General features: G+C 40.8%; 1 protein-coding gene across 2 annotated transcripts in view; it reads left to right on the top strand.

Annotated features, from left to right (window-relative positions):
* Positions 1-21339, top strand: part of CDK14 (cyclin dependent kinase 14) — a 555604-nt gene that overhangs the window by 278180 nt on the left and 256085 nt on the right. For both annotated transcript variants that reach the window (XM_074984765.1, XM_074984766.1), the window contains one exon: positions 11806-11868. In XM_074984765.1, the coding sequence (XP_074840866.1) occupies positions 11806-11868 (63 nt within the window). The remainder of the gene's footprint in view (positions 1-11805; positions 11869-21339) is intronic.

Here is a 21339-nt window from a genome sequence, read left to right as displayed (position 1 = left end):
CTTCACATCAGCTGAGGGCGAGCCACATCCACCCTGACTGAATTGGCTTTAATACTGTTCCTATACTTGATAAGTAATTCTCTTCTTCTTTGGGTGTGTGTATAATTATATAAATGTTTTCCCCATCTCTGATTTCTACTCCATATATCTGTTGAAGTGGTTTTTACCCATGAAAGCGTACTACTAAACCCTTCTACTTTCCATGGAGCATCGGTTATCTACAGGTCTGCTCCACTTCACTTTGTCTTGGGGCAAAACTTCTATCTGGATCCGGGAGTATCCCAGTTATTGTCCTTCAGTGTCAGTAGATCTTCTCCACGCTGTCCGAGGTCATTGTCTTTTGCGTTTTTGCTTGTGGGTTCCATGTCAGAGCTTGACGGACTATGCTGGATGATGGTTTTCTGAGAGAGTGGCCTAGCCATCTCCACTTTCTTCTCTTGATTTCAATGTCATTTGGTTCTTGTCCTGCTTTGTTCCAGAACTCCTCATTTGTGATGAAGTCTTGCCATTTGATGTGAAGGATGTACCTCAGCCATCTGTTTATGAACGTCTGTAGCTTGTGATTTGAAGACTTTGTCATGTGCCAGGTCTCACATCCATACAAGAGTACACTCTTCATATTTGTTGAAGATCCTCAGTTTTGTCTTTGCAAATATTTGTGAACTTCATATGGGACGATGAATCTTGAATGCAGCTGTTGCTTTCCCTATTCTGGCATGGATATTCTTATCTGTTCTTATGCCCAAATAAAACTGTTAGTCTTGACGGTGCCACAGGACTCCTTGTTTTTGCAGATGCAGACTCACATGGCTGAAACTTGCATAAAAGAGTGATTGCAAGGTTTGATTAATCAGTGTTTATAAGATGCTTTGTGATCCTCAGGCATAAATTACTATGAAAGTATAAAGTAATAGGTGCTTTATGGCACCCATTCACTTTGTATAGTGTGCGCGCACGCGTGTGTGTGTGTGCATGTGTGTAAGAAACGAAGCTAAAATATTACATCAAGTGTTGTAACCTTGTTTTTTTTAAGAAAACACTCAGCAGTTAACTAATAAGTTATAAGTCTCTTTCCAATATAATTTCAAGGGGTATGTCTACACTAGCCCAAATCTTCGAAATGGCCATGCAAATGGTAATTTCAAAGAGTACTAAGGAGGCACTGAAATGCACATTGGGCACCTCATTGGCATGCCGCCGGCTGCAGGTCTCTGAAATTGCCGCTTTCCACTGCTGCATGGCATGTACAAACTGGGCTCCTTTTCGAAAGGACCCCGGGAACTTTGAAATCCCCTTATTCCTATCAGCAGATAGGAATAAGTGGATTTTTGAAGTTGGTGGGGTCCTTTCGAAAAGGACCCCTGTTTGGATGAGCCACGCGGCAGTGAAAAGCGGCAATTTCAAAGAGCCTCAGTAATCTTTGAAATGGCCATTTCGAAGATTTGGGCTAGTGTAGACATGGCTAAGTATTTTGGACATATGGGCTACGTCTACACGTGAAGCCAACATCGAAATAGCTTATTTCGATGTAGCAACTAACGTCTACACGTCCTCCAGGGCTGGCAACGTCGATGTTCAACTTCGACGTTGCGCAGCACCACATCGAAATAGGCGCTGCAAGGGAACGTCTACACGCCAAAGTAGCACACATCGAAATAAGGGTGCCAGGCACAGCTGCAGACAGGGTCACAGGGCGGACTCAACAGCAAGCCGCTCCCTTAAAGGGCCCCTCCCAGACACAGTTGCACTAAACAACACAAGATACACAGGGCCGACAACTGGTTGCAGACCCTGTGCCTGCAGCATGGATCCCCAGCTGCCGCAGCAGCAGCCAGAAGCCCTGGGCTAAGGGCTGCTGCCCACGGTGACCATAGAGCACCGCAGGGGCTGGGGAGAGAGCATCTCTCAACCCCTCAGCTGATGGCCGCCATGGCGGACCCCACTATTTCGAAGTTGCGGGACGCGCAACGACTACACAGTCCCTACTTCGACGTTGAACATCGAAGTAGGGTGCTATTCCTATCCCCTCATGGGGTTAGCGACTTCGACGTCTCGCCGCCTAATGTCGAAGTTCACTTCGAAATAGCGCCCGGCGCGTGTAGCCGTGACGGGCGCTATTTCGAAGTTAGTGCTGCTACTTCGAAGTAGCGTGCACGTGTAGACACGGCTATGAAGTGTCTTCAATTTCTCTTTATTTATAAATGTTTTATTCAGTGTGATTTATTACTGTTTGTTATACGAGGTGGAGTTGGCTGAGTTAACATTCCCATGAGCTTACATTTTCCTCTCCGTAATACTTGTAGTACATTTGACATAGCATTACTGTAAGTTTAGGTATTTTGATTTAAAAAAAATGTGTGTTTGTTCACACACATTAACTACCTCTTTCCACCAAAAGTTTCTGAGCACAGATAGCTCTAGAGGAGACAGGAATTGTGTGACATACTGTAGAGGGGAGGGAATTTCTGTCAGGAAAGTGCAAGAATAAGCCAGGGGCTTTCTCCTCCCCACCCTCTCTATTCCATAGAACATGTGTATTTTGATGTTTACATCCAAGAACTTCTTCCACAAAGATGGTTTTGCCTTCTCTGAAAGTAGTCTATGCCCTGACACAAATCTGAAGTTCTCCATGTACTTAAAGAAAACCTTTTGTTAATAACCAAAAGAAGTTTTCCTCAAAGAGCCACCCAGTTTATGAGAAAAAATCACTTAAGTGGCATATGTTTGCTTTACAGGATACTTAGACATGCTGCATGAATGATGTGCTTTTTTTCCACGATGTGGTATCACCCATGTGCTTGAGTAAATTTGTCAGTGTTGCTAGTTTGTGGGAATTCTATGGCACTAGAGATGTATGTTAGTAAAATAGTTTCCAAAAGTGTTATTTTCTTCTTTCTTTTTGAAAACCTTCATATTTTACCTTCTCTTCGAGTCCCAGCTGCTTCTTTTCAGCCCCACTGCTCCTGTTGTCCCAACTTCCCTGATGAGTGCAGGTGTTTCACTTTGTGAAATAGCTTGCAGGGAGATTCTTCAGTGCTCTGACTTACCTCTTCCTTTCCAATATGAGGAAAAGAAGAACATTGTGCAATATTTCCGTTGCTTTCCATTGTGCAGAGTTCCATGACTCCATGCTTTAAAAGCTTCAGAAACTTCAGATATGATGATTAAAACTGTATGATTGCAATCAACAAATTATTTTATAGAGTCCATTTAAATAAGAATAACTTTCCTGTGATCTTTTATAAGCTCCATTTTAAATGTTATTGCAGCTATCAATGTTTCTGTTTAACTCTATTGGCAGTTTAAGAATTTGTGAGTGAAAATGGGAAACTGTTTCAGTCAGTAAAACTGCTAGGGCATAAATAATGGGTGCGTGCTTTCTAACAGGAAAGAATGTCTTGAAACAGTCTTGCTGCCTCAGTGAAACAATGCAATCTGTCTGCTGCATGATGTCATTGCCAGAAGCCAAATAGTACAGTTTTTGTTTTAATGGAAGAGCTCTTTCACATTGCTGGTTTTACATGATGGGAATGCGGTTGGAAATACTTCCTTTTCCATTCACAAGCCCCAGGCTGTCCATACATTTCAGCCTCAAATGACAGCTGAATCCAATTAGACAGAATTCTGGGACAGCTAAGTCACGTGTAGATTTATCATGTTTGAGGAAGAGGAGGGAGAGAGAGATTATACTGCATGAGAAATGACTGATCAAGTTAGAGAATACTATATTAATAAAAGTATTATGGAAAAGCTTGTGAGACAGAGCTTATTTTATGTGACTGACTATATCTTTAGTGAGAGATTTCCTAGCTTTTCTATGCAAGTTGCTGCATGTTTGATAATAGATTCTCAAGTATCTCTAAAATGGCTAAAGTCAAAGGGCAAAATATTTGGTTTAAAAATAAATCACAAAAACATGTCCTTGGATATCTACTGTAGGGTTTACTCATCTATTTGTAACTGGAATTCTTGTTGCAAGAAGGGGAGGGCCCAAATAGTGTGCGTTTGTTCCTGATTTTATTTATATACTCCCTCTTCACCAGAAGTAGATTATTTACCGAAACTTTGCTGTCTTAATAGTTCTTCCTTTACAATTGCTTGCATGCACACATATCTGCAGATTGTACATCATGGCTTTACTGAACAAGAATCACCTCTTACAGTCTGCAACACACTTCAAGCAAAAACAACTAGGTTATGAAATATTGCCCTCTAGGTTATTTGCATAAGAAATATAAATTTGTCAAGGCAGTTTACAGAGCAAAATAGCAGAATAATGGTAGTCCAAATAAGACTTTTAAATCCTATATCCTTATCCTTTAATCCTATATCCCTTGTGCCAAATTCATTAGTCCTATGTAATTTTGCTGCCTTTGAGGTATTCTCAAACACTCCAAGGTATTGTCTAAGGCAAGTCATTTAATCTGTTTTATTCTTTCTGGTTATAAAAGGCAGGTGGTGTTCTCTTTTATTCTTGATGTTGTGATTTTAAATTCATTGTCTGAAATGTGTTTTGAGACCCCAGAAGGGAATACATCATAGAAAATTATTCAGTATAGCTTGCCCGTGCAACTTAAGGTGGAATTTGATCCCTTGTGTCCATGGGATATTAGTTTAAAAAAAAACAAAACAGATTTGTAGTGCATTGGATTCTAAGACTACATGATAAAACTATAGCTCAAATTGCTATAGAGAGTTAGGTAACAGAGCCAAACAATAGTGCACACAGGGGCAAGATGGAGGGAGTAGAAGTAACAAAGGGGAAAAATGTCTATATTATGAGGTTATTTCCTTCCTGTGGGCATGGAGGTTCCCCAACCACAACAGAACCAGAAAGGGCCTATGAGTGAGGCCTGTGCTCTTATTGCAGGGGTGGAGAATCTTTTTTGGGTCAGGAGCCTGTGAGCCACAGAAAAATCATTCGGGGGGCCACATAGCAGTGAGAAACAAACCCAAAAAAGCTCTTGTGGTAGCCCCTAAAACAGTTGACTCGCCTCACTTTCCAGCCCTGCAGGCAGGGGTTGTGGCAAAGAAGGGAGTCCAAGGGTCAGGGCATCCCACAGGCCAGATTAATTTTTCTGGGGGCCCTCGCTGGGTCCAAAATGAAGGGTTCAGGGTTCAGTGTGTGGGAGAGGTTGCTGGAGAGAAGAGGTTGGAAGTGTAGAGTATGTCAGGGAGGGAGGATGTAGGAGTGGGCTGGGGATGTGGGGTCTGGGTGGGAAGGAGGGCGCTGGAGTGTGTGGGTATCTGGGATGGTGGGAGGGAGCAGGAGTAGGCTGTGAGGGTATGTCTTGGGTGGGAGGAAAGGTGCAGGGACAGGCTGGGGGTGTGGGATCTGGCCGGGAAGGGATGCATGAGGGCAATGGGTTGTTTTTTTTCAAGATGTCTTGCTCCCATCCATTCCACAACCTGCCCTCCTTGCTCACTATCAGTGCTTCTGGCAAAAAGGTAGTGAGGATGGAGGGAGTGCATGGCGCTGCTTTTACTATATTATGGCAGCACCAGAGTCTGTCTCCTTTGGGTACTTCAAAGGAAAACATTTCCGGCACTGGTGCACTGACAAGCTCACCCCCAATGTGAAATGAATACAAGCATCATATGGAACATACCTTGAATAATAGTTGGATAAAAATGAGGAGCTGTCATGTGTCGGCCAAGAAACCCATTAGAAAAAGGGTGCCTAACCAGCAGTGTCCTGTGTAGTGCCTCCAAATCCTGAAGCTAAAAGGAATAAAAATTCACTGAGTGAAACGCTAAGGCCTTGCATAAAAAGGAATATTTACCATTATAATTACACCCCTCTGGTTATACTGGTGTAACTCCTCCTGTGGACATCCTTGCTCCAGAAGGAGAGTTATACTGGTGTAACTGTATTGGTATAATTTATTGGCTGCAGGTTGAACCTCTCCGATCTAGCACTCTCTTGTCCAGCAATATGCGTAGCCAGATGTCCTCTTATCATGTGTGTAGCCAATTTCTTGTGGTCCCATAAAGTTTGTTTATGGATACAAATCTTGGCTCTCAGTGTTCTGTGCTGTTGTTTAGCTGTAATTAACTCCTAAATGTCTTCTGAGATTCCAGTCAGCAGTGGAAGAGCTGGAAATGTGCTAGGCGATATTGACTTACAGTGGTTTGGCACACACTCTCATTTGGCCCAGTCACGTCCCAAAGGTGCTGGACAAGAAAGATTCAACCTGTAGGAAATATCCCCATGTAGACAAGCCCAAGTTGGACTGCAAATAATCAGTGCTAGTGATGATGAACAAAGAATGTTCCAGGCTTGTAGCATCAAGTCCTAATAATTTTTGGGATTTTATTTATCGAATACAGCTTGTAACTAATGGAATGGCTTCAGCAGCACACTTCATTTTTATGTGTAAGCGAATACAAAACTCAATGCTAATGGGAATTCTTTGTCCACTGAAGTAGGTACACTTATGGGGTCTGTTCTGAACATGTGAATTTGATTTGAATTGTTCCTGAAAAAGAATACTTGTCAGGGGTATAATAGCTTACTTCAAAATAGTTGTAGGCCCCATTCACATTTTATTGGGCAAAGTTCAGTAAAAAGGAAAATCCAGCTCCACAGAATACAATATGCTGCATGTGAACTCAGTAGTTCACTGAGCCCAGAGCACATGCCGTATGATTGAATGTGTGCTGTGTGATATGCTGCATGAAAGAGAGTCTCCATCCTTATCTTATGCACTGATTTCACAGAGCATAAAAAACTGTTCTGACTCAATCTGCTCCCTGTGATGTTCCCAGTTTTGACACTTTTGATTCTCTAAATCTTCGGCATTCACATTTTTCTTTTCCTCAGTGTCACCGTGCACTCTTGGGCATTAGGACTGCTATTAACGTGCCCAAAGGGAAAAATCTGCTTGGAAGTGCCTGTCTATGCAGAAGTTGCATGCTGTCAGTTCTGCTGCGTTAAAGATAGAACTGTATGTGTGCGTTCCCCAAGCCCCTCGCTGAGACTTAAGCAGAGCAGTTACTGGTTACACCTGCCTGCTGCTTTCTTCTAATACTGAAGATCCCAACCCTCTGTCTTATATGGGAGACAGACTGGTTTCCTGTGGCTGGTGAGGTTGGAGTCTTACAGGTGAGAATACTTTTAAAAGTTGGATCAAAATGAAGGTGGTGGCGTTCTTTTATTTTTTTAATTGCCATTGTTTGGGTGAAGAGGTATTAGAGGTTTCTGTGTGCCTGGAATTGTGAGAGGGGGAGGTGAATGTGTGAGGGCCTGTGCTGCTCTTGTAGCAAAGCATAGTGCTCTAGGTTCTGTGCCACTTCATGCTCATGGTTAACGTGGAATTTCAATGCAGATGAATGCAACCCGTTTTCCTGCCTGAGAGAGCCCGTGATGCAGAATATCAGACACCCAGATGTTTTGGTTATAGAATCTGGAAGGAAGATAAGCATATGTAACTAAATTCGATGTCATTTGTGTGGCTATTACAACAAAGTAGTAACTGAAATATAAATGGAAAATGTGATCATTCTCACAAGTGGATACAACCAACTGCATGAAAACCTACATCCCAGATACTTATAGGTTCTGTGCTGCTTCGTATCTTGGAGAAATTGTTCAAAAGGTCTTCCTTAAACAATGACAGATTTTGTTCTTTTGGGGAAGTTCCTAGGCAGCCAGAAAGGTTGCTTGGAGTAGATATTGGATAGCTCGTGAATAAGGGGAAGTGGAGTTCTTGGGGTAGTTATAAGGGGTCTCTGTAGCTGCAGCTTGTTGGCTTTTGGACAGGATAATTGGAGTGACTGGTTGCTTCCAGCTCCTTACAAGGATCTGCAGGATGGAACTTCAGAATCTGGGGCAGCTGATGTTCCCATGTTGGTGCTGGAAGGCCACACAGAGCCTGTCCAGAGAGTAGAGTGGAAAAGAGGCACTCCAGGAATTACCATTTAAAGGGTCCAGATCAACAGCACTGTAAACTTTTGATTGACTCATACTCACAATTTATGCTTGGAGGGTGCCCTAGTTAGTTGTCTGGGCAACCAGGCTGACTTTTGTCATCTTGTGGTTCCAGACCTACTTTGCTTCCTGATGTCTGGTCTCTGACACCCATGTGCAACTCTGACTGTGTCTCTTGCCTCCCAGTTCCATCCTGGTAACTACCTTTGATCTCTGGGCTCTTGCCTATTGATCCTGGCTCTAGGTGTTGTACTCCGATATCTGCATGCTAACCGTCCTTCACTTTATAACACCAGCCCCACCATGACCTTGACAGTAGACAGCCTATACCCGGGCTCTGCAACCTGCAGCTCTGGAGCTGCATGCAGCTCTTTAAGGACATCTTTGTGGCTCCTGATGCTATAACGGCAAAGTAATAATAAAACAACCCACCCTGATATTTCTATGAACCGTGAACATCTAAAATATGTGATCTCAAAACATTGGACAACTCCCCCTTTAATATGTGCAGTCATTGTGGGATATGTTACTTTTTTCTGTGCTTTGATTATGTTGCTAATAAAGTTTTATTCACACATGCATTGCAGTTCTTGAATTATTGGTTTATCTTGTACCAAATTTGAAAAAAATGGCTCCTCTTGCTATTTTGGTTGCCAACTCCTGGCCTATCCCCTGTTCTTACATGTTCTCTGTCAGCTGACTGCAAGCCAGATGTAGGGAGTGGGTTTGCACAGGGGAGGGGAGGAGGAGTCAGTAAGGCTGTTCATCCTGTGCTATGCTTTCTTTAGTAACTAGAAGGCTAAACTTCAGGGGACATCCAGGTTGCCTGAATTGCAGCCCTGTCGGGTAAATGAGAATCCAAGTATATGCATGCTTGTGATATACATGTTATAGGGCAATGCTCGTCTCTCACAGTATGTTTTTAAAAAGCAGATTTAAGTGAGGTTTTTGTCAACTTTTGACCAATACTTATCAAACAGTGGAAATCGTCTTGATTGAAAAATTCACATTAAAATTAATGTGAGAACTTAATTCAGGGACATTGCTGTCCTACTGCTTTTGTAGGAGAGAAATGGAGAGGAAGAAATTCTATTCAATACCTGCTTGAAAGGAAGCATTTACCTCATTGCGGTAATGATGCTTCAGAGGTTTTGCCAAAGAGTATGGGAGGTTTGTGCTAGAGTTGGTGCTCAAACAGTATCAATCATTCAACACCTAGATGGTGACAAAGGTGACTTTCTGTCAGCATCAACAAAGCATAATAATCAATAAGTGAAACAAAATCTTGAGTGTGCAATGTAGGGATGAAGCATCAAGAGTAGCTAGTTCTTACCATGGTCTCAGAACATGTGGAATGGTGGAGAAGCCAATACTGTGGCTTTTAGAGCTGGAAAAATTGAAAGTAAGCCACATTTAAAGTATAAAGATATGTGCAAAATACAGCTTAACTCACACTAACATTGATGGGTTTCATTGCTTATACTCTAGGAGTGTACTGGAGTCTCTAGGAATTAAAGATTAACTTTTAATTAAAGATTAAGTCATGCACTAAAACCTCCAGGAATACATCCAACCAAAATTGGCCTCCCTACTGATCGGAGAAAATAAATGCATGAGCAAACCTTTCATTTTCTTTGTTAGGCTGCTTCACTGATATGTTAACTATGAATGGAACCAATAAATATTACTCATGGTAGCCTGTGTTTGGGAGGAAGTTGCTTCCTGTGCTTGTATCTTCATGCCCATTTGAATAAGTTCTCTTCCCTTGTGTTATACGCACGCAACGTTGTGGTACCTAGAAATTTCCACCACATACGGAATATTTGCTGTCTTCAGGTTGCAGCAGAGTTTTTTTTTTTTTTCTAAAAGAAACATGATAATCAACAGCCAGCTGAAATTATGCAGCCTTTAGCAGGCATTAAGGAAATTGTTTTGTAAATTATACATTTATATTTTAATTAATTTTAAATTACTTTCTGCAAATTGATTTATATCCACATTCATTTTGTAATACTAGTACTGACTCACAAGAGAAGGGATGTGTGAATAAAGGGTAGCTTGAATGTGGATGCAAGAAGGCAACAAAGTATGAAGTGATTGTTAATTGATATTAATTTGAATCCTATCTGGAGAAAATGTTAGTGGCTAGGTGTATAGTCGGCTTCTGAATGAACATGTCAGGAATGTTCCCAGGGTTGTATGGATAGTAAAGCAAATCTCAAAAAATCATTCTGGTTTGGGGAAGAAAACTTGTGTCCAAGACACTCTCCTTGACCCTGTTTACAAACAACTATTTACACAAGGCATGTATTGACAACTATCTTGGCAGGAAAACTAGTTGATTTTTTTTTCCCCAGATCCAGTCGCAAGTTTCTGAATAGAAAGACCAGTTCCAATGTGTTGGTGGTTTTGCTGGGTCTTACCTTTTCTTCCAGTCTTGACTGTAATTTCAGAAGTTACGTTGACATTACAGAGCAGAGAATCAAAATGCCTTCTTAATGGAAAAAGGTTGTGTAGTGGCTGGAGTCAGAAGAAATGTGGGAAGAGCAGAGAGAAGGGGAGAATTTCAAAAAGAGAATGTTTTCAAAAGTTTCCTCTGCAGAAATTAACAAATGTTTTCTAAGAATTTATGTGGAGAATTCAGTTGTCTTGTGGAGGTGCATTGTGGTAAATTTAGAGACTACGTTATATCGTTCAAGTGCAAAACTGTCTTTCAAAACAACTAACATTTTAACAGCAACAAAAGTGATTGGGGGTTTGGAATGGGTACTGTATGGTGAAAAATTAAAAAGAATGGGACTTTTCAGCATTTTTAAAAAAGGTGACTATGGAGGGATTTGATAGAGATCTATAAAATCATGACTGTTGTGGAAAAAGTGAATGAGGAGAAGTTATTTACTTGTTCCCATAACAAAGGAACTAGGGATCACCAAATGAAATGAATGGGTAGCAGGTGTAAAAATAACAAAAGGAAGTTTTACTTCACACAGCACACAGTCAACCTGTGGAACTCCTGCCAGAGGAGGTTGTGCAAACCAAGACTTTGACAGGGTACAGAAAAGAACTAGATAAATTCATGGAGGTTGGCTCCATCACTGGGTATTAGCCAGGATGGGTAGGAATGTGTCTCTAGCCTCTGTCAGAGGTTGGAAATGGATGTCAGGAGAGGCATCGCTTTCGTGATTACCTGTTTTGTTCACTCCCTCTACGGTATCAGGCATTGGGCTCTTTTGGAAGACAGGATACTGGGCTAGATGGACCTTTGGTCTTGACCCAGTATGGCCGTTCTTAATCCTTCTTTATGTGCAAACCTCAACATAACCTCTGCTCAGAATCTGCTTCTGACTTCTCTAATAATCACCCATCATCTGTACGCACCTGCATGTTGACGTGGTTCATTGTGTGTGTTTTCTATTGAACTATATTGAGCAATCATGCTTGACTTACTCTTACAGGACACTGATTCCAAAAATGTTTTATGTAACTAATTTGGACAGGGTTTGTGATGTTTTTCTTGCGATTTTGCCAGCCCCTTGTTATCTATAGGGCATTGATGGTAACATGGATTCTTATAAATTAAAAGATGACATATCATATATTGTAGGTTGAGATTTAAATTAATAAATTAACCGTGCACAGGACAGATTAGAAGGAAACTAGATGTGATTTAATTCTTTTACAAATAGTCTGAGTCTAGTTACAGAGGCGCTTAGTAAGAATGGAGCCTGGGGATAAAGACAACATGATATAATTGAGAATTTTTTTTTAATTTCCATTTGCTCTGTCAACTGAAAACAGTGACTTTGAAGTGTAAAAATATTGATCTATTGTAGCCATGGGGATATTAATACAATTTTCCCCTTAACTTTTTCTAGCACACTGATTTATGTCAGTACATGGACAAACATCCTGGAGGACTTCATCCAGACAATGTCAAGGTAAGAAGAGTTAAAAGGACACTTCGAGGCAGAGTATAATAACAGTGCATTTGTAATGAATGTAGTGAAATATTTCACTGTCTCTTTCTGACTAGATAAAGAGGAACTAGTGTCCATCTAAGTAAATTTTATGGATGTTGCATTTTTTTCAAATGAAAATACAATTATAACTTAAACACCCCCCCCAACAAAGAACAATGAAAACAGTGTAAATAGGTAATGAGCTTAAGTTAATGTGTAAATATTGCTGTGAAGTAGAAAAGCATACTTTGCTTGTTTTCTTTGAAGAAAATGGTGGCAATCCTTCTATCCCAACTCTGCCCCCCAACAAGAAAAAAAAACACAAAACAAAACCCCAAACCCTTGAATGAAGTATTTTTAAAGTGTGAGGGAACAGTGCCTCAGCTGATGTAAATCAATATAGCTTTGTTGACTAATCCAATGCAGTATTGATTTATAGTGGCTGAATATTTTTCCCCTGGTGTTTTTAAAATAGAAGTGCAGTTTAGAAACTTTCAACTCTTATTTTTGTCATGTATTTTGAAGATACTCATTTTCTTTTGTTTATTTGTGCATAGAGTCAAATATTAAGTATGCACACAGAGTGGGTTTTTTGCATAATTTGGGCTTAATGAATAGAAAAGAAAGGAGAGCTCGTCTGAGTTTTCCATTCAGCTACCTTCTAGGAAGTCAGCCAGATTATTTTAGCATGAAACAGAAGACAATTGGACGTGCAGAGTGTTTCTTTCATGTACATACCACCAGGGTAATATATGTGGAACTGGTCTTGTGCTTTGACAGTGTTCCCATGGTTCTGCTGCTGCAGATATGTTTAAATCCCCACTTACAATGCTGAGAATTTTACTTCAGTATTTTGATTATTTTTAAAGGTGGGGAGGGGCAACAGAAAAGCTCATGGGGAAAAAGGAAAGGTTTTCCCATGGAAAATTCACAAGATGTGTTTAAAGGAGTAAAATAAGTGTTCACAAAAGAGGAAAGAATCTGATTTAAATGTGATCACCATTGTACCTGCAATAACAGTATAATGATGATTTCATTAATTGTCCCTTGCTTCACTAAAATTGCCATCGACACTAAATAATTGTACATAAAAGTGTGTTTATCATAAGAGATTTTTAAAGAACAAATTCATTCATTATTTTGCTTTTAGTATTTTTATGCAGCAAATACGTAGTGACTCACATTGAATGAGTGATTTGTGCATGCTACAGCAATAACCATGTTTTAAGCATCATTGCATTACATGGTTGTGGTCCAAATAAGATGCCTGTGTGTACAGAGAAAAATATGTAGCAGCAATGCGAAGGATTTATGCTTAATTTAAACAAGCTAACTACCAGCCAACCACTAGAAGCCATTTTCTGTTGGTGTTGCTGACTCCGTGACGTTTGCTACATAAGTGTGAGGTGAGGGAGGAGGGCCTGCTCCCCATCCTAAAGACTACCAAGGATTTTAGAGATGTAGCAGTCCTACGTGCTGGCTTTATGAAGACACCAGAGAAAAGCAGGGTTCTCCAAGGCACTAGAGGGTGGGACCTGCTCATCAAGAAGGCTTGTCTACGCTTAACTTCACCATTAGGCTACTTCAGCTGTGCAAATTGTGTAGCTGAAGTTGTTGTACGTACCATGCTGTCTTCCATGCAGTAAGGTCGATGGGAGCTGCTCTCCCATTGGCGACGACTACTCTTTTTGTTCTGATGGCATTGACGTGAGTGCGTTTAGAGATTGATTTATTGTGCCTTCAATTAGGCGATAAATCGATGCCTGGTGGGTTGATCCCTGCTGGATTGATTCCCAGCATAGAAAAGACATACCCGAAGTCAGTGGTGCTGAGATTTTACCATTTGAGTCCCCCACCCCCTTTACAGCATCTTTTACCCTCCCCTTAACTGAATCTCTCTGCACCTGCTCCCCATTGTTCCCTCCATTCCTTCAGCCGAAGTGGAACTTGGGCTCAATGTGGAGCTGGGGGCAGACCAGGGGATCATGGAGGAGCTGGGACTAGATGTGGTGTGGGGCTCAGGGTAGAAAGGGAATGAGGACAGAGCTGGTCTGGGGGTGTCATGGGGGTGGAGAGGGACTGAGGGTGTAGCTGAGCCTGGAGATGAAGCAGGCCTGGGAGCTGAACAAGGTTAGGGGTGTATCTGAGTGTGGAGAGCCAGCCCCTTTCCCTTGACCATTCCTCTGTGTACCCTGAAGGGGCCCTACCTCACACTATTAGAACCTTGCTCTGAGTAAAGGTGGGAAGGTTTGTATGGAATACAGGGCTGCTACCATCCATAGTTTTGGTAAGTTGGGTGAGTATCCAGATGGCAAAATATTTAAGATTTCCTCATCGTCAGCTCTGTGTCATTTTTGTTAAGGTGATTTAATATTGCTTTGGAAAATGCTTTTTTGTATTTAGTTTCCTTGTGTGCAAGCTGGTTTACATTATGCTCTCCAATGGGGTTGGCAAAGAATGGGGTGTATGATTTAGTACAGATGCACATTCCATTTCTGGAGGTGGAACCAAAGGTTATACATTCTTGGCCTATTCTGTCATGATCTGCCATTGTACACATCCACATCTGTATTGGTATTGTACTCTTTCCATGCTGTTTTCTCCTAAAATTGACAAATGGTGTTTACTATAGCTCTTTTGCCAAATTTCAAGTTTGTGGTATTTTGAAATTTCCACATTTTGTGGTAGACATGGGTTTCACAAACTATTCTGCAAGAATATTTTGGACCCTTGAAATTTCAGGCAGTTTTGATGATTCATAGATATCATGCAACAAATCGGTAGTAAACGTTGAGTGAAACTTCGCATTTCTCTCCCCCACATTCTACAGTCTCTTAGAGAAGCATTGTTTAGCTAGAATATAAGCCGTAGTATTTCCTCCCAGAACTATAATTATCATTTAATGCACCTCTTAGAAGTAGTGGGGCTGCAGTAATTTCATTTCCTGAAGATTCTCTCTGGGTGTGTTCTTCACAGACCTGAAAGTCTGTCTTTAACAGTGAATTAAATACTCCTGCTTATTTTGTGAAGTGGTATAGATTCTTTACTTTTTTGTTGGACAGTGATCAGGAGTAAGCCAAAAAGATTCCCAAAGCCCTTTGAAGTCATAGAGTGACTCCCCTTGACAGTGAGCGTTGGATCAAGCCATTAATGTCACATTTGAATCATAAAATCGTAAGTTTGGAAGAGACATCAGGAGGTCATTGAGTCCAACCCCCTGCTAGAAGCAGGACCAATCCCAACTAAATCATTCCAGCCAGGGCTTTGTCAAATTGGGATTTAAAGATCTCTAGCGAAGGAAGTTCTACCACTTCACTAAGTAACGCATTCCAGAGTTTCACCAGTCTCTCAGTGAAATAGTTTTTCCTTATGTCTAGCCCAGACCACCACCATGGCAATTAGAGACCATTACGCCTTGTTCTGTCATCTCTGATGACAGATTCTCGCCATCCACGAAGGGGGATTTGATAGCTGAAGACTATCAAATCCCCCCTCACTCTGCTCTTCTGTGGGCTAAGTAAGCTCCAGTCCCTCAGCCTCAGCTCATAAGTCATGTGCTCCAGCCCCCTTATTTTTGTTGTCCTCTGCTGGACTCTCTCCAGTGCAGTCACATCCTTTGTTAATGGGGGCGGGTCCAGTATTGGGCATAATACTCCAGATGTGGTCTCACCAGTGCTGAATATAGGGGAATAATCACCTTCATAGATCTCCTGGCAATGAATGGTTTATTTGATTCTAAAGAATAGTCTCTCCATTTCTTCTGAAACTTATCTTTCATATATGTATCCTCATGTCCACACTGGTAAATGGGTTAAATAAAAGAAATAAGGGGGAATGTTTGTGTGTGTGCCCTACAGTGTTCTTTAAAGCCATTTTCATAATGGGCAAAAAGTTCCAGGCTTCAGCTGTAAAGGCAGTCACTGCCTCAATGTTTGGAATTTTAGAATCAGTCGTCCTCTTGTTTATTAAAGGAAGTAACAGAATAAATGGCCATGCCTGTGACACAGGGATGAGGCACTGCCTAGATGTCTGTACCTCACACACACTTATCTAGCATCTGAAAAACAGCCGCAAGCATTCTTAGACCTACTCTCTTTCTTGGTTTACAGCCCAAACTCCCTTCTGTCATCTTCCCTCACGTTTCTTAAATTCCTTATCTTGGTTTCTTGTAAGAAACTGAAGAAAACCTCAGCCCAGTGTCCTGCCTGAGTAATTGAGCTGGGCAATAGGGAGCTGTGCAGGGGAAAGAGAGAAACAGGAAAGTTCCGACATCTGCACACAAACTTTTATGTATGTGTATGTCTCTGTGCATGTATAAAATCCCAAGGCTGCAGAGGGGTTGCATTGTGCAATCGGAGGTCTAAGAATGAAACATTGATAACTTGTGTGAGGGGAGAGCACAAGAATTCACAAAGTCCCATATGTCCCTCTTCATACCCCAGTGCACAGGTGAGCTCATTCCTGGGAGGAGTGTGCATGGCTTTTCTGTGCTTTGCATGTCTGCGCTAATTCCCCTACTTCAATTCTACTGCCAGGATACCCTATCCAGTAGCTAAGCCAGTATCAGAATTAGCCCATTCAAATAGCTCCTAGTTGAGCTTCCTACTTGCAGAGAGATTTCAAGGCTGCTCAGCTGCTTGTCCAGTTTTGTTCAGCGCTCTGGCTGAGCAGGGGGAGAAAGCAACAGCTTCCCTTTAAGTCATGCTGCTGGTAGTGCTGCTCTTGAGCTATGTCTAGATTACAGCAGTCTCGGCTGGCTCCCTGTGAGGCTGGCAACAGGCTGGCACTCACGCTCGGGGGCTGGGTCTAGGTAGCACACAGTGCCTTGTACACAGTTCCATGTACCAGGATTGCAGTGCGAGGACCCTCCCCGGCTAGCCAGGCGATGCTTCCAGCACGCCCCATCTGCACCTGCCTCCCTGCTTATCTGGTCTCCTTTCCTTTTCACTCAGGATGTCTCCTGGTCATACCTCATAGTTCTTTGGACATTTTTGACCCCAAGTTTCCTAAGCACTAAGCCACCTGTGCAATTGTTCTGATTTTGCAAACTTGCCACCTGTCTGGGTTGTCCTGGGCAATCTGAGTTTTTGGCTTCTATGGCCTGGAGCCAGTTAGGGTTGCCAGGTGCCTGGTTTTCAAGCAGTAAGTCCATTAAAAAATGGGGACCTGGCAATACTGATGGCATCTGAACCAAAAGCCCAGTTACTATAGGGTAAAGGGAAGCACCAAGACATTAGCGCCCCATGCCAGCCACTGCTCAGCCAGGGCTGACTCATGCCTCCTTGAGACAATCCACCAAGCGATGGGGGAGAGGAGGGAAGAGGAGCATACAATGGGTCGGGGCTTTGAGGGAAATGGTGACGGGGGTGGAGCCTTGGAGCAAGAGGTGAAAAAGTCTACCAGCAATGAGAGAGATGAAAATCCTATAACCTAGTTCATTTGGAAGAATTTTTTTCTGTTTCACCCAACTCTAATGGAAATGCACTTCACTTTTTAAAATGTTCCCTCAGATTTTTCTACTCTCCATTGAGTAACTAAATATACTTGGTTTTACTCCCGAGCATCACATTTCCAAATATACCTTCATTTGGTCTGTAGTGATAATGAGCTTCCAATCTTAATATATTGATTATTTTGTGGTTGAGCTGATTTCACATAAATCCTGGAGATGGTAGAGCAGATGGAATTTGAGGCCATAATAATCATGCCTGGAGTCCTTTTACATCCCTGTCTAAAGTAGAAAACAATATGGAGGCTAATTCTCCTTAGAGTGTCTGAGCTGATACGCTGTTGGAGTAGGCTGAAGCTACTGGAAAACTCCTGAGATTTGTTTTTAACATGACAGGCAATTTTTGGCTCTTGTGTTATAAGGCACCTTATTGCGGGCAAAGGTTATAGGGTAAGATTTAAAGTTTTTTTTCTATCTAGCATGACAAAACAGGGAGGCTGCTAGGATCTACTGTGATTGAAAGGGGATGGAAGAAGCAGTTCCCTCCCTCCCTCCACCACCTAATACTACTGCTTTGACTTCCTACTTCTATTGTGCATCTTTTTTTCTTGCAGCATTTTGGACAATTGCACCTCACTAGTGTTCTAGTGCAGAGCATTGGGTGCAGGAGAATCTGTTTTCCCCCAGCAATCCGCTAAGATTGCATCTCATATCTCTACCCAGTCTGCTCAGCACCAGTATCTGAAACTAGCCATTGTTTACATTCCTGTCTGTCTCTCATCACCATAATATAAGGGCACCACAAACGTATTTTATTTTCACAACATCCCAGGGTGACTGAGTCACAAGAAGAGGAGTAACTGAGCCTGTGGCAAAGTGGAAAACTGAATCAAGGTCTCCTGTTTCCCAGGCCAGCAGCATAAACTCTGTAAAAGATTGTAGGATTCAAGTAGTTGCAAGAACACTTCAATTTGCTTTATTTATTTATTTATTTTCATAAAGGGTGAACTGGCATGTGAGGGGACGCTTGTAAGTAATAAGTATTAGTGAAACATAGAGGAATGATAAGATTTTGTGGGATACTGTAATATTTCTGTCAAACGGTTAGGGAGAACAATTTGGATCATAGAGATAATAGGTAAGAGAAATAATTGAAGGATTGCACAGAATGTAACGAGATAAACATTTGAATGGAGAGAACTGTGCAGTGGAATCTGTATGAGTACAAATCCCCAATAATAGGATTGAGAATATATTAAAAGTAGGTTCATACTACTGGCCTACTCAAAAGCAAGTACAAATAATGTCGAGAATGTTGAAGTATACATAAAATAAATGGTGTGTGCTCTAATTTTAAAAAATCTCATCTTCGTGCTGTCGCTTAATCATCACTTGCAGAATTCATTTATTACCTCACACACTCCTGCGTCAAGAGCATTATCCCTTAACTAATGGTTATAGTTTTTAAAGTAATATCTGTTCTTGATAAATGGATAATTCAGGAGCTAACGACCAATCTGGAAATTAACAACCCAAGTCAAAGCCTTAGGGTATTTGTCTTATAAATATTTATGTTTGCAAAAGGCATATCTGAACTGATTTCTCCTTTAGAATAATCTGGAGAACAAATCATTTAGAAAACAGGAGTAGTTATTTCACCTCTCCTGTGTTTAACCAATCATGGCTTATTATCTTATCTGAAAATATTCTAGTAATACAACTTTACATTGTGGCTCTTATTAAACTGAAATAGCTATTAGTTAATAATACTGAATTAAAATAAGTATTCATGACTAGAACAGCTAGGGAGTGTCCTATATAATATGTTTTAATCATGTTGTGTTGTTGTTTGTTTATTCTGGAAAAAATGCTCAGCAGATGAGAGAAAAATGAAAGCATCTTTACTCTGACTCCACCAAGAACTGAGGAGTTTCAAGCAGCAGCAAAAAGAAAGTGTCCAGAATTTTGACACTTCTGTAGAAACCTCCCATGATATTGCTTCATTTCGATGAACACCCTTGTAGGTGACTAGCATATGATGCTGTGTCTGACGATGATGGGTTTGCCTCATGCATCTAGATAAATGTCAATTTTATCCTATTGAGTCACCATTATTTGGCTGAAAGTGGTGTGTTTTTTTAAAACATATAAATATGTACATGTTATGTTTGCTTTTCTTATATTACATAGCATTTTCCCAAATCAGGTTTTGGAGCAATTTAACACTAGTGCATTACTTCTGAAATATCTGCCACATTCTTTTAAATTAAGTGGTTGCTGTTGGTGTAAATATTAAAAAAATTAATAGCTATCCTGAGGAGGAGGGTGTCATTTAATACAGTTGAAGTTGTGGTTTTCATTTCCCGTTCAGAGAACAAGCAGGTGTATAACAGGCAGAATAATGTCATGCCAAATTAAGGTAGTCTTTTACAAATGGCATGGAGAATTGATTTTTAAATGAGACTTCCTTATGATCAGACATTAACTGTGTCATCAGGATTTCACTCTAGTTTCTATTAGCTTTGCCACTCACACAGTAGTGATTTAATACTATGCACCTATGTGAACATTAAACGCAAAACCTTTATTAATGTATTAAGAAACATGCAAATTTCATTATTTATCTATAATGTGTTGTGAGATTAGAGAAATAAAAGCTTCACTGAATGTATGTATTTTGATATATTTATGCTTCAGCTAAAATTAAAAAAAAATTGATAAAGAAAACAATACATTCTCAGACACAGCATTCTTAGAACTTCTGTATCACAATATGCTTCACTCTTGAACTATGTCAGCATGCCTGTGAATCAGTGAGATGAAAGGTAGAAGGAGAGTTTTTAATCTCAGTGGTTCTGGAAAAGGAAATGAAAAGAATTTTTCACTTATTGGACATCAGCTGCTAAACCACATTATATTAACTGATCAGAAAGGTATATCGTCAAGCTCAGTTTATTGAGCACAGTGTCTCTCGTTACAAATGACTTTGGTGCATCTCCCTCCTACATACTAATGATAGAAATAATCAACTATGTAGAACTTGACTAGTTGGTATTTTCTGAGCTGTTTTCACTACACTCCTGCTACAGTGTAAACTTTTGTGTATTTTTAGAATCAGAGATTTTCATTCCAGTGGGTACATTGTTGAATATTTCTGTGTGAAATTGACTTCAGTGGTACTTTTTCTGTGTGTGAGGAATACAAGAGCAGGCTCTAAGCCTCTAAGAATGTGGTTTTGATAAGTATGTTTTTAAACCCTCGTAAGTTCTGGGAAATTAAGACAGGACCAGCTTTATTGAAATAAAATTTATTATGATCCTGGTGATCATGCTAACTCAGCTGGCTAATGTTTCTAGTTAGATAGGATCCTTTGTTCCTTGGGATACAAGTCCTTGTCACGTCACACTTTGTTCTTGAAGTTTCTTCCCCTCACTGTTGAGATGAGAGAGTCTACAAAGCTTTGACCTACCAAAGCACAATACATCTCCAGGATACTGTTAGCAATGAAATGCTACATTTTATCTCATGGTAGCCATTGTGGTGAAGAGAAAAAGAATAACAAGTCTGCAGTGGTAAAAGAAATGTCATTTGATCAGCTTAGGACATGCCAGCAGAGGACGCACAGAGACATTTGTGATTACTGCTGCAATTAATGGCAGGTCACGTGATCAAATAGAATTTTTAACATTGTTAATGGTTATTTTTTTATAATAAAACCCAACATTCTCATGTTTCTTTTACTACCTGTATGATTACTGCAGTTGTTGAATCCTCCCATTCACCCCAGTAATTAACCAGAACTTTATCTGTGGTTATGGTATCCTTTCGATAGTGGGAGAAATAGTCTGCTTTCAAACATCGTGATATGTTGGGTTTCATTACTGGTATTTTTAGGTGTTGATGGCCTATTAGGACAGAATGTGGTATCGATTCATGTTGAATACAGAAAGGAGAGTTCTGATGAGTAAGTAATACAACACGGCTATACTTTCTGGTAGACT

This window comes from Carettochelys insculpta, chromosome 2, assembly GCF_033958435.1.
Source record: "Carettochelys insculpta isolate YL-2023 chromosome 2, ASM3395843v1, whole genome shotgun sequence".
NCBI classification, from domain to species: domain Eukaryota; kingdom Metazoa; phylum Chordata; order Testudines; family Carettochelyidae; genus Carettochelys; species Carettochelys insculpta.
This window is presented reverse-complemented; position numbering and strand designations above follow the sequence as displayed.